This window comes from Ostrea edulis, chromosome 4 (genome assembly GCF_947568905.1).
Source record: "Ostrea edulis chromosome 4, xbOstEdul1.1, whole genome shotgun sequence".
Classification (NCBI taxonomy): domain Eukaryota; kingdom Metazoa; phylum Mollusca; class Bivalvia; order Ostreida; family Ostreidae; genus Ostrea; species Ostrea edulis.
In genome coordinates, this window is record NC_079167.1 from 2,511,602 (window position 1) to 2,527,799 (window position 16,198).

The window sequence follows — 16,198 nt, forward strand, 5'->3', positions numbered from 1 at the left end:
TAGCGTAGGGTTCTACTATGCTTAATATATCATTGCCAGACCCATAAGCTACGGTAGTGGCTCGGGTGCTCGTTTCGCAACTGTGAGGGTTTTTTTTATTTAGTTTTCTTTTCTATGTAAATAGCCTATCGTCCTGAGGAAGGGACAGGTCGTCCCGAAAATTTGACAATTCCCTGTTGTTCGTGTAGTTGGACATTTTGGTGCTTTTTATATCTTTATATATTTGACCTCGTATCTAGTATTAGATCCGACACTTTGGATGTTGAGTGTTGTTGGATTTATATGTGCTTGTGTTAAAGAAGCTCTATTTCATTTAAAACTCTACTGTATGATAGTTTTATCAAACGAAACCTGATAATGACATCAAAGTCAGGTCGTTTGTTTGCCAGAGTTGCGTGTATCAGGATGTACTCTGTAGAGACAGACGTGTAATAATCGAATACTATCATTACTTAAAGGTGTCACGACAATAGTGCACACCTCAGAAATCAATCTCCTGCAATCATGTCAATGTCAACAATAAATTGTATTGTGCTGATGATGTGAATCCGCTATATACTGTTATATAGATAATGTGATGTGAGTTGTCTGTATATTCTGTCTGTTGTCTGTGTGATGTGAGTTGTCTGTATATTCTGTCTGTTGTCTGTGTGATGTGAGTTGTCTGTATATTCTGTCTGTGTGATGTGAATTATCTGTATATTCTGTCTGTTGTCTGTGTGATGTGAATTGTCTGTATATTCTGTCTGTGTGATGTGAATTATCTGTATATTCTGTCTGTTGTCTGTGTGATGTGAATTGTCTGTATATTCTGTCTGTGTGATGTGAATTGTCTGTATATTCTGTCTGTGTGATGTGAGTTGTCTGTATATTCTGTCTGTGTAATGTGAATTGTCTGTATATTCTGTCTGTGTGATGTGAGTTGTCTGTATATTCTGTCTGTGTAATGTGAATTGTCTGTATATTCTGTCTGTGTGATGTGAGTTGTCTGTATATTCTGTCTGTTGTCTGTGTGATGTGAATTATCTGTATATTCTGTCTGTTGTCTGTGTGATGTGAGTTGTCTGTATATTCTGTCTGTGTGATGTGAATTGTCTGTATATTCTGTCTGTGTGATGTGAATTGTCTGTATATTCTGTCTGTGTGATGTGAGTTGTCTGTATATTCTGTCTGTGTAATGTGAATTGTCTGTATATTCTGTCTGTGTGATGTGAGTTGTCTGTATATTCTGTCTGTTGTCTGTGTGATGTGAATTATCTGTATATTCTGTCTGTTGTCTGTTGTCTGTGTGATGTGAGTTGTCTGTATATTCTGTCTGTGTGATGTGAGTTGTCTGTATATTCTGTCTGTGTGATGTGAATTGTCTGTATATTCTGTCTGTTGTCTGTGTGATGTGAATTGTCTGTATATTCTGTCTGTGTGATGTGAATTATCTGTATATTCTGTCTGTTGTCTGTGTGATGTGTATTGTCTGTATATTCTGTCTGTGTGATGTGAGTTGTCTGTATAGTCTGTCTGTTGTCTGTGTGATGTGAATTGTCTGTATATTCTGTGTGTGTGATGTGAGTTGTCTGTATAGTCTGTCTGTTGTCGGTGTGATGTGAATTGTCTGTATATTCTGTCTGTTGTCTGTGTGATGTGAATTGTCTGAATATTCTGTCTGTTGTCAGTGTGATGTGAGTTGTCTGTATATTCTGTCTGTTGTCTGTGTGATGTGAGTTGTCTGTATATTCTGTCTGTTGTCAGTGTGATGTGAATTGTCTATATATTCTGTCTGTGTGATGTGAGTTGTCTGTATATTCTGTCTGTGTGATGTGAATTGTCTGTATATTCTGTCTGTTGTCTGTGTGATGTGAATTGTCTGTATATTCTGTCTGTGTGATGTGAATTATCTGTATATTCTGTCTGTTGTCTGTGTGATGTGAATTGTCTGTATATTCTGTCTGTGTGATGTGAGTTGTCTGTATAGTCTGTCTGTTGTCTGTGTGATGTGAATTGTCTGTATATTCTGTCTGTGTGATGTGAATTATCTGTATATTCTGTCTGTTGTCTGTGTGATGTGAATTGTCTGTATATTCTGTCTGTGTGATGTGAGTTGTCTGTATAGTCTGTCTGTTGTCTGTGTGATGTGAATTGTCTGTATATTCTGTGTGTGTGATGTGAGTTGTCTGTATAGTCTGTCTGTTGTCTGTGTGATGTGAATTGTCTGTATATTCTGTATGTGTGATGTGAGTTGTCTGTATAGTCTGTCTGTTGTCTGTGTGATGTGAATTGTCTGTATATTCTGTCTGTGTGATGTGAATTATTTGTATATTCTGTCTGTTGTCTGTGTGATGTGAGTTGTCTGTATATTCTGTCTGTGTGATGTGAATTGTCTGTATATTCTGTCTGTTGTCTGTGTGATGTGAATTGTCTGTATATTCTGTCTGTGTGATGTGAATTGTCTGTATATTTTGTCTGTTGTCTGTGTGATGTGAATTGTCTGTATATTCTGTCTGTGTGATGTGAATTGTCTGTATATTCTGTCTGTTGTCTGTGTGATGTGAATTGTCTGTATATTCTGTCTGTGTGATGTGAATTGTCTGTATATTTTGTCTGTTGTCTGTGTGATGTGAATTGTCTGTATATTCTGTCTGTGTGATGTGAATTATCTGTATATTCTGTCTGTTGTCTGTGTGATGTGAATTGTCTGTATATTCTGTCTGTGTGATGTGAGTTGTCTGTATAGTCTGTCTGTTGTCTGTGTGATGTGAATTGTCTGTATATTCTGTGTGTGTGATGTGAGTTGTCTGTATAGTCTGTCTGTTGTCGGTGTGATGTGAATTGTCTGTATATTCTGTCTGTTGTCTGTGTGATGTGAATTGTCTGAATATTCTGTCTGTTGTCAGTGTGATGTGAGTTGTCTGTATATTCTGTCTGTTGTCTGTGTGATGTGAGTTGTCTGTATATCCTGTCTGTTGTCAGTGTGATGTGAATTGTCTGTATATTCTGTCTGTGTGATGTGAGTTGTCTGTATATTCTGTCTGTGTGATGTGAATTGTCTGTATATTCTGTCTGTTGTCTGTGTGATGTGAATTGTCTGTATATTCTGTCTGTGTGATGTGAATTATCTGTATATTCTGTCTGTTGTCTGTGTGATGTGAGTTGTCTGTATAGTCTGTCTGTTGTCTGTGTGATGTGAATTGTCTGTATATTCTGTGTGTGTGATGTGAGTTGTCTGTATAGTCTGTCTGTTGTCTGTGTGATGTGAATTGTCTGTATATTCTGTATGTGTGATGTGAGTTGTCTGTATAGTCTGTCTGTTGTCTGTGTGATGTGAATTGTCTGTATATTCTGTCTGTGTGATGTGAATTGTCTGTATATTCTGTCTGTTGTCTGTGTGATGTGAATTGTCTGTATATTATGTCTGTGTGATGTGAATTATCTGTATATTCTGTCTGTTGTCTGTGTGATGTGAATTGTCTGTATATTCTGTCTGTGTGATGTGAGTTGTCTGTATAGTCTGTCTGTTGTCTGTGTGATGTGAATTGTCTGTATATTCTGTGTGTGTGATGTGAGTTGTCTGTATAGTCTGTCTGTTGTCGGTGTGATGTGAATTGTCTGTATATTCTGTCTGTTGTCTGTGTGATGTGAATTGTCTGAATATTCTGTCTGTTGTCAGTGTGATGTGAGTTGTCTGTATATTCTGTATGTTGTCTGTGTGATGTGAGTTGTTTGTATATTCTGTCTGTTGTCAGTGTGATGTGAATTGTCTGTATATTCTGTCTGTGTGATGTGAGTTGTCTGTATATTCTGTCTGTGTGATGTGAATTGTCTGTATATTCTGTCTGTTGTCTGTGTGATGTGAATTGTCTGTATATTCTGTCTGTGTGATGTGAATTATCTGTATATTCTGTCTGTTGTCTGTGTGATGTGAATTGTCTGTATATTCTGTCTGTGTGATGTGAGTTGTCTGTATAGTCTGTCTGTTGTCTGTGTGATGTGAATTGTCTGTATATTCTGTGTGTGTGATGTGAGTTGTCTGTATAGTCTGTCTGTTGTCTGTGTGATGTGAATTGTCTGTATATTCTGTCTGTTGTCTGTGTGATGTGAATTGTCTGAATATTCTGTCTGTTGTCAGTGTGATGTGAGTTGTCTGTATATTCTGTCTGTTGTCTGTGTGATGTGAGTTGTCTGTATATTCTGTCTGTTGTCAGTGTGATGTGAATTGTCTGTATATTCTGTCTGTGTGATGTGAGTTGTCTGTATATTCTGTCTGTGTGATGTGAATTGTCTGTATATTCTGTCTGTTGTCTGTGTGATGTGAATTGTCTGTATATTCTGTCTGTGAGATGTGAAATATCTGTATATTCTGTCTGTTGTCTGTGTGATGTGAATTGTCTGTATATTCTGTCTGTGTGATGTGAGTTGTCTGTATAGTCTGTCTGTTGTCTGTGTGATGTGAATTGTCTGTATATTCTGTGTGTGTGATGTGAGTTGTCTGTATAGTCTGTCTGTTGTCGGTGTGATGTGAATTGTCTGTATATTCTGTCTGTTGTCTGTGTGATGTGAATTGTCTGAATATTCTGTCTGTTGTCAGTGTGATGTGAGTTGTCTGTATATTCTGTCTGTTGTCTGTGTGATGTGAGTTGTCTGTATATTCTGTCTGTTGTTAGTGTGATGTGAATTGTCTGTATATTCTGTCTGTGTGATGTGAGTTGTCTGTATATTCTGTCTGTGTGATGTGAGCTGTCTGTATATTCTGTCTGTTGTCTGTTGTCTGTGTGATGTGAATTGTCTGTATATTCTGTCTGTTGTCAGTGTGATGTGAGTTGTCTGTATATTCTGTCTGTTGTCTGTTGTCTGTGTGATGTGAGTTGTCTGTATATTCTGTCTGTTGTCAGTGTGATGTGAATTGTCTGTATATTCTGTCTGTGTGATGTGAATTATCTGTATATTCTGTCTGTGTGATGTGAGTTGTCTGTATATTCTGTCTGTGTGATGTGAGTTGTCTGTGTATTCTGTCTGTGTGATGTGAATTATCTGTATATTCTGTCTGTTGTCTGTTGTCTGTGTGATGTGAATTATCTGTATATTCTGTCTGTTGTCAGTTGACAGTGTGATGTGAATTATCTGTATATTCTGTCTGTTGTCTGTGTGATGTGAGTTGTCTGTATATTCTGTCTGTTGTCTGTGTGATGTGAGTTGTCTGTATATTCTGTCTGTTGTCTTTGTGATGTGAGTTGTCTGTATATTCTGTCTGTTGTCAGTGTGATGTGAATTAACTGTATATTCTGTCTGTTGTCAGTGTGATGTGAATTATCTGTATATTCTGTCTGTTGTCAGTGTGATGTGAATTGTCTGTATATTCTGTCTGTGTGATGTGAATTATCTGTATATTCTGTCTGTTGTCTGTGTGATGTGAATTGTCTGTATATTCTGTCTGTTGTCTGTGTGATGTGAATTATCTTTATATTCTTTCTGTTGTCTGTGTGATGTGAATTATCTGTATATTCTGTATGTGTGATGTGAATTGTCTGTGTATTCTGTCTGTTGTCTGTGTGATGTGAATTATCTGTATATTCTGTCTGTTGTCTGTTGTCTGTGTGATGTGAATTATCTGTATATTCTGTCTGTTGTCAGTTGACAGTGTGATGTGAATTATCTGTATATTCTGTCTGTTGTCTGTGTGATGTGAGTTGTTTGTATATTCTGTCTGTTGTCTGTGTGATGTGAGTTGTCTGTATATTCTGTCTGTTGTCTGTGTGATGTGAGTTGTCTGTATATTCTGTCTGTTGTCAGTGTGATGTGAATTAACTGTATATTTTGTCTGTTGTCAGTGTGATGTGAATTATCTGTATATTCTGTCTGTTGTCAGTGTGATGTGAATTGTCTGTATATTCTGTCTGTGTGATGTGAATTATCTGTATATTCTGTCTGTTGTCTGTGTGATGTGAATTGTCTGTATATTCTGTCTGTTGTCTGTGTGATGTGAATTATCTTTATATTCTTTCTGTTGTCTGTGTGATGTGAATTATCTGTATATTCTGTATGTGTGATGTGAATTGTCTGTGTATTCTGTCTGTTGTCTGTGTGATGTGAATTATCTGTATAGTCTGTCTGTTGTCTGTGTGATGTGAATTATCTGTATAGTCTGTCTGTTGTCTGTGTGATGTGAATTATCTGTATAGTCTGTCTGTTGTCTGTGTGATGTGAATTATCTGTATAGTCTGTCTGTTGTCTGTGTGATGTGAATTATCTGTATAGTCTGTCTGTTGTCTGTGTGATGTGAATTATCTGTATAGTCTGTCTGTTGTCTGTGTGATGTGAATTATCTGTATAGTCTGTCTGTTGTCTGTGTGATGTGAATTATCTGTATAGTCTGTCTGTTGTCTGTGTGATGTGAATTATCTGTATAGTCTGTCTGTGTAATGTGAGTTGTCTGTATAGTCTGTCTGTTGTCTGTGGGATGTGAATTATCTGTATAGTCTGTCTGTTGTCTGTGTGATGTGAATTATCTGTATAGTCTGTCTGTTGTCTGTGTGATGTGAATTATCTGTATAGTCTGTCTGTGTAATGTGAGTTGTCTGTATAGTCTGTCTGTTGTCTGTGGGATGTGAATTATCTGTATATTCTGTCTGTTGTCTGTGTGATGTGAATTGTCTGTATAGTCTGTCTGTGTAATGTGAGTTGTCTGTATAGTCTGTCTGTTGTCTGTGGGATGTGAATTATCTGTATAGTCTGTCTGTCGAATTGTTTAGTTATCTAAGGCCTTCCTATTCCTGTCCCTCAATATGTAATAAACATTAATCCGTGCATGCACATGAGGATATAAGATGATTATAGTGAATTCGGAAGTAAAAATCAGACATTGGAGTTTTGAAGCCTTAATTGAATGAAAGTATACAGTACATGTATAAGCATTAATTACATGGGGGTTTGTTGTGATTGGATTTTGTTTGTCTGTGTTGGAAGTTGTTTACTTAGTAATGCATAAATGTGATATCTTCAAGAAAAGGAAGACCTTAGAAAACTAAAATATGTTGATACGATATCTTCATATAAGTGAAATAGTTAAGAAATTTTATTAAGCTATCCTCTGATATTAATACCGATATTCAAATTATTGAAAATATCCCTAAACGATCTTATCTAAATAAAATATCCCTAAACGATCTTATCTAAATAAAATATCCCTAAACGATCTTATCTAAATAAAATATCCCTAAACGATCTTATCTAAATAAAATTTGGCCCTTTATTTGATTGATATGCTAATAATTTCAAGATAGTGTCAAAAGTTTGAGAATATTGCGTTGAGAAATATTTTATTCCATGTTTTGTAATATTTTTTATTAATTATACTCATCTTCAAATAATTGAACATTACTATAAGTTATTAAAAATTAAGTTTGTTCAATAAATGATAGCTCCATTTATATAACCTTAAGTTAGTTCGATTATATAGTATCAAGTGAATTAGAAATGTCCAATTCCATTGCAGATAAGTTCAACTTAGTGGGAAATTAAAGATGGGTTTATTAATCAATTATACATGTACGAATTACCAAAAAATATGAAATGATTTTGGTAAGCAGATCTGAATATTTTAGTGTTTGACATGTTGAACCATGGTAGTTTGCAAGATGTGCCTTTTGATTAATGTGTTGAACTATAGTGAGAATTACCGTAAATATACTATTACTTATTAGAATTGTTACTGGCTGTCATCGCCTCGCCTTCTAAGGACTTGAACAATCCGAAATATTCCCGTAGACAGTCAGTAACAAACCTAATAACCGTTTTGTTATGTCGAGGACCAAACCTTTTTGTATGTAAATATATATAAGAAAGAAATACAATGATTCGTTTATTATCAACTGAACTGAGATTATTTCAACATAGTAACAACAATGTTCAATAAATTTAACATTTTAAAAAAAATATGTTATTTTCATTTCAATATTCAAGTAGGACAACATTAACCGCTTACTTTTGATTAATGGGAAAGTTATCTATAGGAACAGAGAAATTGGTAAAAGTTGGTATCAATACTAAATAAATCTAGACGGTAGTCACGTGACACGTTTCATCCAATAACTTGGCGTCATTCTAGTCCGCATCGTCTGAACCCAAGGGTTTTCTCTCCGTTAAACTCACGGGCACTGGAAGTTAATGTAAATAAATGGTATGTGAATGTATAGAAAAGGAAGGGTAGGACACTCTTTTTGAGGCAAATTCGGATTTGGGTCATTGTGGGCGTTTCCCAAACGGACAGACGCGATGAATCGTTCACATATACCTTACTTTCAATATCTGCACGGTTTCATTCCGCTCCAATGTCGTTCCTTCGAAGAAAAAAATGTTTTTACACCTCCAAGTGCCTAAGAATTTCGCTAGACTGTCTTACTTCCGGTTTAATCGCACTGAATCGAAAGGTAAGTTTCTGATTGGTCAGTAATAAAAATAAATTTAATATTTTTTAAAAGTCTGAATTAAGTGGCACATGTTATCTAATCCAGAAATACATATGTAAAAAAAAATAATTCTCGGGATTATTACTTCATGATGATATTGGAGACTAGTGGTTAAGCCATGATTGATTTTATAGTTCAAATATTCTTATCATTATTTCAAAACCAATAAGAATGACATTATAAACTTATAAATGTTTATTACATGTACATTGACCAATCAGAACTGACCTTTCGATTCAGTGCAATTAAACCGGAAGTAAGACACTAGCGAAATTACACACGAGGTACACGTGCTCTATCAGTCAATCAGCTGACGCTTGCTGCTTAAAGCAATACAAGCTGTAACTGACGGTATTTTTCAACTATCCAATTACACACTATATAACACCTATCGGTAAAACTAATATAATCCCCAAGATCTGAAGAAAAAATCAGCAAAATAAACAAGGGAATATTGTTTGCGAGCATACCTACAATGAGCGTTTCGTATAAACCGCCATTGCGTCGTATTCAAGGACATGGGGACGAGGATTGCCGAACATAATCGGGTTGCTGAGGTCGAGGTTATATACAAAGACGGAAACTGACGTGAGTAACTACACGTGTCGTTTGCTTTAAAATATTACATCGTTTCATGAATGACAAGAAGTGTAACGAAAGTAATGATTACGCAAATGTGCTACTCAAACAAAATTTGATAGTGAATTTTATATATAATTGGCATGTTAAATTGTTTACAAATCTGACACGTGCTCAGTGCCTCTCTTTCGCTTTTCCCGAACTGGTGACCTTCGAGGTCAATGCACATCGGAGATAATGAGGAAGAATTACTGACAGGATGACAATGATTCATGAATCGACATTTTCTGCTGATTTGACGGTTTTATTGCTTCAGATTCACTCTGATTTTATTAAGTTATATGTTTTCAATCACAAATATATCAAATATTTGTTCTTTATTCTTTCAATTTATCTGCCGTCAGTTACAGCTTGTATTGCTTTAAGAACTTGGTCGCGGCCCACGGGGAAATGTGTAACCCCTGAAACTCTATGGCGTGTGATTTGATTTTCAAACCTACAACAAATTTTCTTGAAAACAACAAAATATTTGGGGTTTTCATCAATATTCAATTTAATTCAGTATTAATAAATGTGACGATTCATGATATTTTCGGTTCACTTCAATTTGACGCTTACACAAATCAGTTGACACTACTATCATTGCCGATCGTTTGTTTTCCCTATTGTGGACATTTGTGTACATGTATCTTTGGATTTGAAAGGTCCACGCAAATGCTATAGAATACGCAGAAACCGCAATTTCAAAGACATCGACTTTTTTCTAGACTCACTTTCAGTCCGCGGGACCCGTGTTTTTTACCTGTACTGTATATTACGATCAGTGATATTCTGTCTGCGTGTAGGAATTTTTGAATGGTGTGAAATATCGCTGTTGACTGTTGATTGTATTTCTAGTGATATGTTGGTCATTTTTCAATGTACATACTCAACTGACCGACGGTGGAAAAGTAAATTTTACAGAAATTGTGCATTTAAACGTGTAATACATAAACGGTTTACGAACTATTTGCTGCAAGCATTGAACATTACATCTTTTTTGTAAAGAAGTGCTCAGGTCCACACCACCTTGAGTCGAGTGACTGCATAGAAGAGTTGATAAAATCAGCTCCCAAAAAAATAAAAACTGTCATTATTTGCAAGATGTGTACAATATTGCGAGAGTTATTTCCCCCTGAATACAAAGGCACATTGCGGTCTTCAATTAATGGCGTCCATTTTAGGGATAAATATAAAATTTACTATATCTGATTGTAATCAATTGCCAGTTAAAGAGACACTACAGCTCATTTTGCGCAAAAATCATGAAATGACAATTTTCCAAGAGCTTTCTCGAATTTTGTTGCATAGTTGAATGTATGAACTTTGCGAAAATAACACTTATCTAAACTTAACGATTTTCGTTTTAACGCAAAAAATAATACTTTTGGATGGCCCATACAAAAAAAGATGGAGTCTCTCTCTTCCCTTCGGTCTTCAGACGCATGAGCAAAGACGGTAAACAGTGCGACATGTCAAGAGAAAGTGTAGTGGATAGATCCAGAATTTTGACAGATTCTGCGAGAAAAGGGGTAAAAATAAAATGAGATAAAACTCATACGTGAACTAGAATTTAGTTTCGGATCAGTATTGACTTTTACATGCCCCCCTTCGGAAATCCTGGATCCGCACTGAGTCCTGCGCGTGTTTTTCCTAGCTCTTGACACATTTCTGTGTCCCTTGTGTGATTTTTTTTCGTAAGCAATGTACGGTCGTGATGTAACAAATTATGGTAAATATTAGCCCTCCACTTAATGAACTCAGACTGTCTTTACATATCTGACAGCAATTTTTTTCATTATTAATTCATTAATATTTTCAGTGACCAAAACACAATTAGATATGCATGAAATTGTATGTGCAAACCAACGTAATATGTGCATTAACTTATATGCTTCATTTCATACTACATGTATGAACAATAACAATTGTTGCCAAATGTTATTGTACATCAGGTACCAATAAACAGAACTTCTTAGTAATCTTTCTGTTGAAATGTATTTTCGTGTGTGATTGAAACATTGCATAAAATTTCAAGTCTATTAGATAAGCTATCTTCTTCGCTAGCCAAGGGTTTAGAGAAGCGGAGCGGATCGTAAACCCTTGGCTAGCGAAGATGATAAACTATATAGGAGGAGAAGCGCTCACAAGATTTTGTGACAGATAGACGGACAGAAAGTACAAAAACAATATGTCTCCCCTGAAAGTCTAGAGGGCTATTTTAACATCATCCACCCCTATTAGATCCGCTACAACATGTAGGAAATAATTGGATCCTCATGTCCCAACAATATGTACATCTACAAATGGCAATGAAGCATTGTACAAAGTTTCAAATTTATCCGATACGCCATAAAGGAGAAGCGTTCACAATATTTTGTGACAGACAGACGGACAAACGGACAGGAATAAAAAAAACAATGTAAGAGTTTGGTAGCATAAACTTTACTATACATGCGCTGTTTGTTAATACTACTTAGGACCACGATGGTAAGCACGCCCCAAACTTCCGGTGTAAGGGGAATAACTGCAAAAATATAGGCCATGATGAGATTAATTTCGATTTACCTGTTTAACTTGCCCCAATCGGCGGAATTGTGTTGAGGTGTTTGATAAAACTAGAAACGATGAATTTATTCGTTTCTATATATTCCTGAATGCTTTTCTGCGAAATATATCCATATATTGAGATATTATGTAAAAACGAACCGCGACCATCTATAATGCCGCTTGGGTAGCCTACATCCCGCATGTTGGGGTCTACTTGGTGTTTATTCCATTCGAGATCCTTCCTCATACACACTCGCTGATTATAGAATTTAAGACAGATTATTTTATTGGCATATTAAATAATCTCATTTAATTGACGAAAGACTTTAGTGTTATTAGGTCTTACATATCGTGAATAGGTGTAAAAATTAACAATTGTACTTTGGTACGACTTATCTAAGGCAAGCACGCTACTTCCTTTTCCAATTTATGCCGAAGTGGTTACAGCATACGCTCATAGCTTTTTCCTATCCAGCTGTCATCTGATCGTTAATCATCAAAAAATGCCACCCATTCGTAACCGTGTGGTTACCAGAAGCCGCAAGGAACGCGAGCAGAATTTTAGTTCACCCGCAAGAGGACGCGGACGAAGGCGCCAACCCCAAATGCAACAAGCCCCGCAGACCACACCAACGAGGGCCATCATCAATGTGGCCGGTGCCAGTATTGAAACAGATACCCACTACCAGACCGGGGACGAAGCCGGACAGCCCGGTATCAATACGGAGCCAATAGTGCCAGAAAGCGGTGAGTCAAATATTATACTCCCTCAAATCGACCATATCCAAACAGTAAATTTCGATGGCCCAAATTTCGACATCCACGAGTACCAACCGTGTGTGACTACTCGCACTTTTGACCCGATCAGTTCACACTTACCCCAGAAAATTAAGAGTAAAATCTGGGAGGGCCAGTTTATCGATTTATCCCTCCTTTTAAAATCCGCCCCGGAATTGGTCGACCACGTGGACACACAAGGTCAAATACAAATACGTAACGGCACCATGTGCTTGGTTAAGCAAAAGTCAAACACCTTTTTATCCATTGAAAAATGGACTTCTGCATTCATTGTATTCATCAGTATTATGCTTGAAAAATATAGAACCAGATCGCAGGAATTATTGAAATACATGCGGGACATACGCATTGCGGCATCCCGATCTCCTGGGTGGTTTAAATACGACGAACAATTTCGTCTACTTAAGGTAGTCAACCCTCACTCTCCTTGGGGTCAGATAAATAGTGAGTTGTGGTTATTGTATATCACAAACAACAGCCCATCACAGGTCCCAGATAAGTTTAGCGAGCAAGGCAAAGTTATTTCAACTGCTAACCCAGCAACACAAAACCATTTAACTTCCAATTATACTAGTGCTACTCAATATTGCCATTATTATAATGCAGGTAAATCATGCAGGTTTTACCCAAATTGTAGGTTCAACCATGCATGCAACATGTGTGGCGGAAGACACTCGGCAGCCAAGTGCAATGTGCCTTTAGTTTAGCTTTTTGCTTTCCTCAGGGTAGGGGAATGCACGTTCACAGGTGATAATACTAACTCACAGATTCAGCCTCACATGAATCAAGTGAAAGTTACGATCCCACATTCAAAAACCCAACAAACAGGCAGGCAAGCAACACTTATTATTCAAGGTCAACCACATTCTACCTTGTGCCCGGTTAGAATCATTACAGAATTCTTAAAAGTCAGACCACATACACCAGCCACTCACATTTTCTTAGTTCACAGTGACACTGCACCCCTTACAAGGTTCCAATTTAATGCAGTATTACAAAAAAGCACTTAAAAATTCAGACACAGCAGGTTACTATGGCACACATAGTTTTAGAATCGGTAGGGCTTCAGATATGGCATTACAAGGGGTCCCTTACGAGGACTTTCAAAAACCAGGCAGGTGGAGATCACCTGTTTTCTTAAAGTACATTCGAATTGCATAATCAGTAGATCCACATAAGAATTACACATTTTGAAACATTTTCCACTTATACTAACCCAACCAAAGAATTGTAGGTCCCCCCCCCAAAAAAAAAAATATATATATATATGGATTCTAGGATCATCTATACCTTATTGGGCTGGACAGTTTGCCAGATCAACCCACCTAGGGAAAGATCTTCATTTACCAGTCGACATCCGCTGGCATGCCAGAAGAGGGATGCAGTGGCACCAATTAATACCCAGAGATCATCAAACTTCTTAAACATTATTCACCACCAAAAAAAAAAAATTATCATAATTCATCTAGGTTCTAATGACCTCGTAACAGAGGGTCTTACTAGTAAAAAGTTTGTTGAAGAAATAACATGTAGCTTGCTTAGATATAATGCACTTTTACCAAACACTAAGTTGGTATGGTCTTCAATACTCCCCCGTTTATATTGGCATGGAGCACCATTAAAAAGTGGACACAAATCGACAAAAAACCCAAGAAAATCAATAAACATCAAAATTCATTGCAGAACTAGGGGGAGGTGTTATTTGGCATGACATATATCAGTACACAATATTAATTTGTTTCGTTATGATGGAACACATCTTTCAGACGAGGGCAATAGGGTCTTTTTAGACAACTATAGGTCAGGCCTGCTTAAAATATTAATGCATAAAATTGCTAGGTTGGGTTGCATGGTTTTTTGTGTGGAGGAACATCATATCGATGTCTGTGGCGGGTCTGAGAGGATATAATTGGGAAGTTTTCAGACTTGTCCGGCCTATTGTTTCCCCCCATCTGCCACCTAAGACAGAGGGCGTTTGTTTGTAGAAAGGAAATTCTACATGTGTATGTGTTTGAAAATTGTGTTGTTCTTGATTGGGGTCACTCAAGTCGGTCAGTCTTGGTGCCCACTCCACCTCTATACACAGGAGGGGAGGCTTAGTCCTGGAGTACATGGAATAGTACTAACAACCAGGTGCAATCTCTGGGAAACGGGGTAAACGGATAATCTGAAAACTCTTCCAGTCCCAAATGGGTGGTATGTTTATAGTTTGGGATTTTCGGTACTGGTGCTCAACGCCAGCCCACCGGTTTGCCCGTTATACTTACAAGGCTAGGTTGGTATGCCGGATATTCCCTCGGACCCTTGGGTTAATACAGTGCGGCCATTTATGTTCCATTACCCCTTTTGGAAATGTTTAATTGTCATATTGTGAGATTTGTTTGCTTATTGATTCAATAAATGTGAAAAATTAAAAGTTGTGTTGTGACTGTCCTCATGGAAATGGTTACAGAACTTGACTAGGTACAGGTATAGGTAAACTAGTCGAGGATTGCAAGTGTGTTGACCTTGAATGTTCAATTAAGTAATATCTTGATTTAAAATTCCGAATTGTTTGTCATTTTTGCAAATTTATCAGTTAGTAACCATAATAGATAAAAAAAAATATATGTTCAAACAAGGTACAATGTTTACAACAGTGTATATTAAAAGGAAGACAGCTGTTTCCCGATTAGCCGCTATCAAAGGACAAAAAATCGACTCCATAATTATTATATAACAGTATATATATAGAAAGTAGATAACATGGCCAAAAAAGCAGGAAATTTCCATTTAGGGATATGATCATTTGTACAATCCCAAACTTTGTACGAATTTTTGAATTGGCGCCAGTCACTTTGCTTTCAATGTATATTTCTATAAGTAAGCATCAATATAAACTTATTCTTGATGTGTTTATTTTGTTTATTAATTTATGTCCCATGAGAGAACTTTCACTCATATAGATACGTCACCGGCTGTAGGTGAAGCGCTACTTTGACCTTAGTATCGCGCTCAAGGCCGTAACAGTGAGGGCTCTTCATAGTGACAATCCCTAGCGTGATACGTGATATTTGTTTAAGGTCATATCCGAAACACTCAAGACCTTCACGTGTAATGCTGGACGCATGGCGAAGGAACATTGCGATCACAAACCGAACACGGAACCTTTAGCCGGTAGAGTACCGCGACCGGTTATCCTTGATAAGAATGATTCACTACAGTACGTACTAACCCTACAATGGATGAATTTCCGTGTAAAGTTCAGTAACCTTTGCCTGACCTGAGAGAAATGTCCAAGGGCAATGTATTTACTCGACAAATTTACTGTTCAACATATACACTCCAGAATATTTTTTTTTAGACTGACTATAAAGAAATCTAAAAAATGAAAGGGAGATAGAAATAATACATGACCTACCAGCAGACCAATTAAAGAGGAGAAGGAAAACCAAAGCCTTCATGATGCACGTTTGTTCCTTTTGGACTGTTGAATTATGTGATCTTATAAAGGCGTTAGAGATAAGGTGTACAATGTAAGTTACAAAGTCCAGGTGAAAGGGCATCTTATCATGGTTTGTCTGAAACTGCATGGAGTGTCGTGGTGTACATACAAAGAGTGCAACTCAACACATAAAGTTCAATATCATTCCATTTGTTCTATTAATTTAATCTCAGATAAGCGAAACAAAAAAACAAATCAAATTCTTGGGTTAGATTTATTTGGCGTTTATGAGCACGGCTGAAAACAACGAGTAGGCCCAGCAGCACAAGCTCAACAACATCCAACATTTCAA

General features: G+C 36.9%; 1 protein-coding gene across 1 annotated transcript in view; it reads right to left on the minus strand.

Annotated features, from left to right (window-relative positions):
* Positions 1–15,956, minus strand: part of LOC125669848 (pancreatic triacylglycerol lipase-like) — a 56,229-nt gene extending 40,273 nt beyond the window's left edge. The window contains exon 1 of the mRNA XM_048904668.2: positions 15,823–15,956. Coding sequence (XP_048760625.1) covers positions 15,823–15,865 — 43 coding nt within the window. The 5' untranslated portion in view covers positions 15,866–15,956. The remainder of the gene's footprint in view (positions 1–15,822) is intronic.
* Between the last annotated feature and the right edge of the window lie 242 nt (positions 15,957–16,198).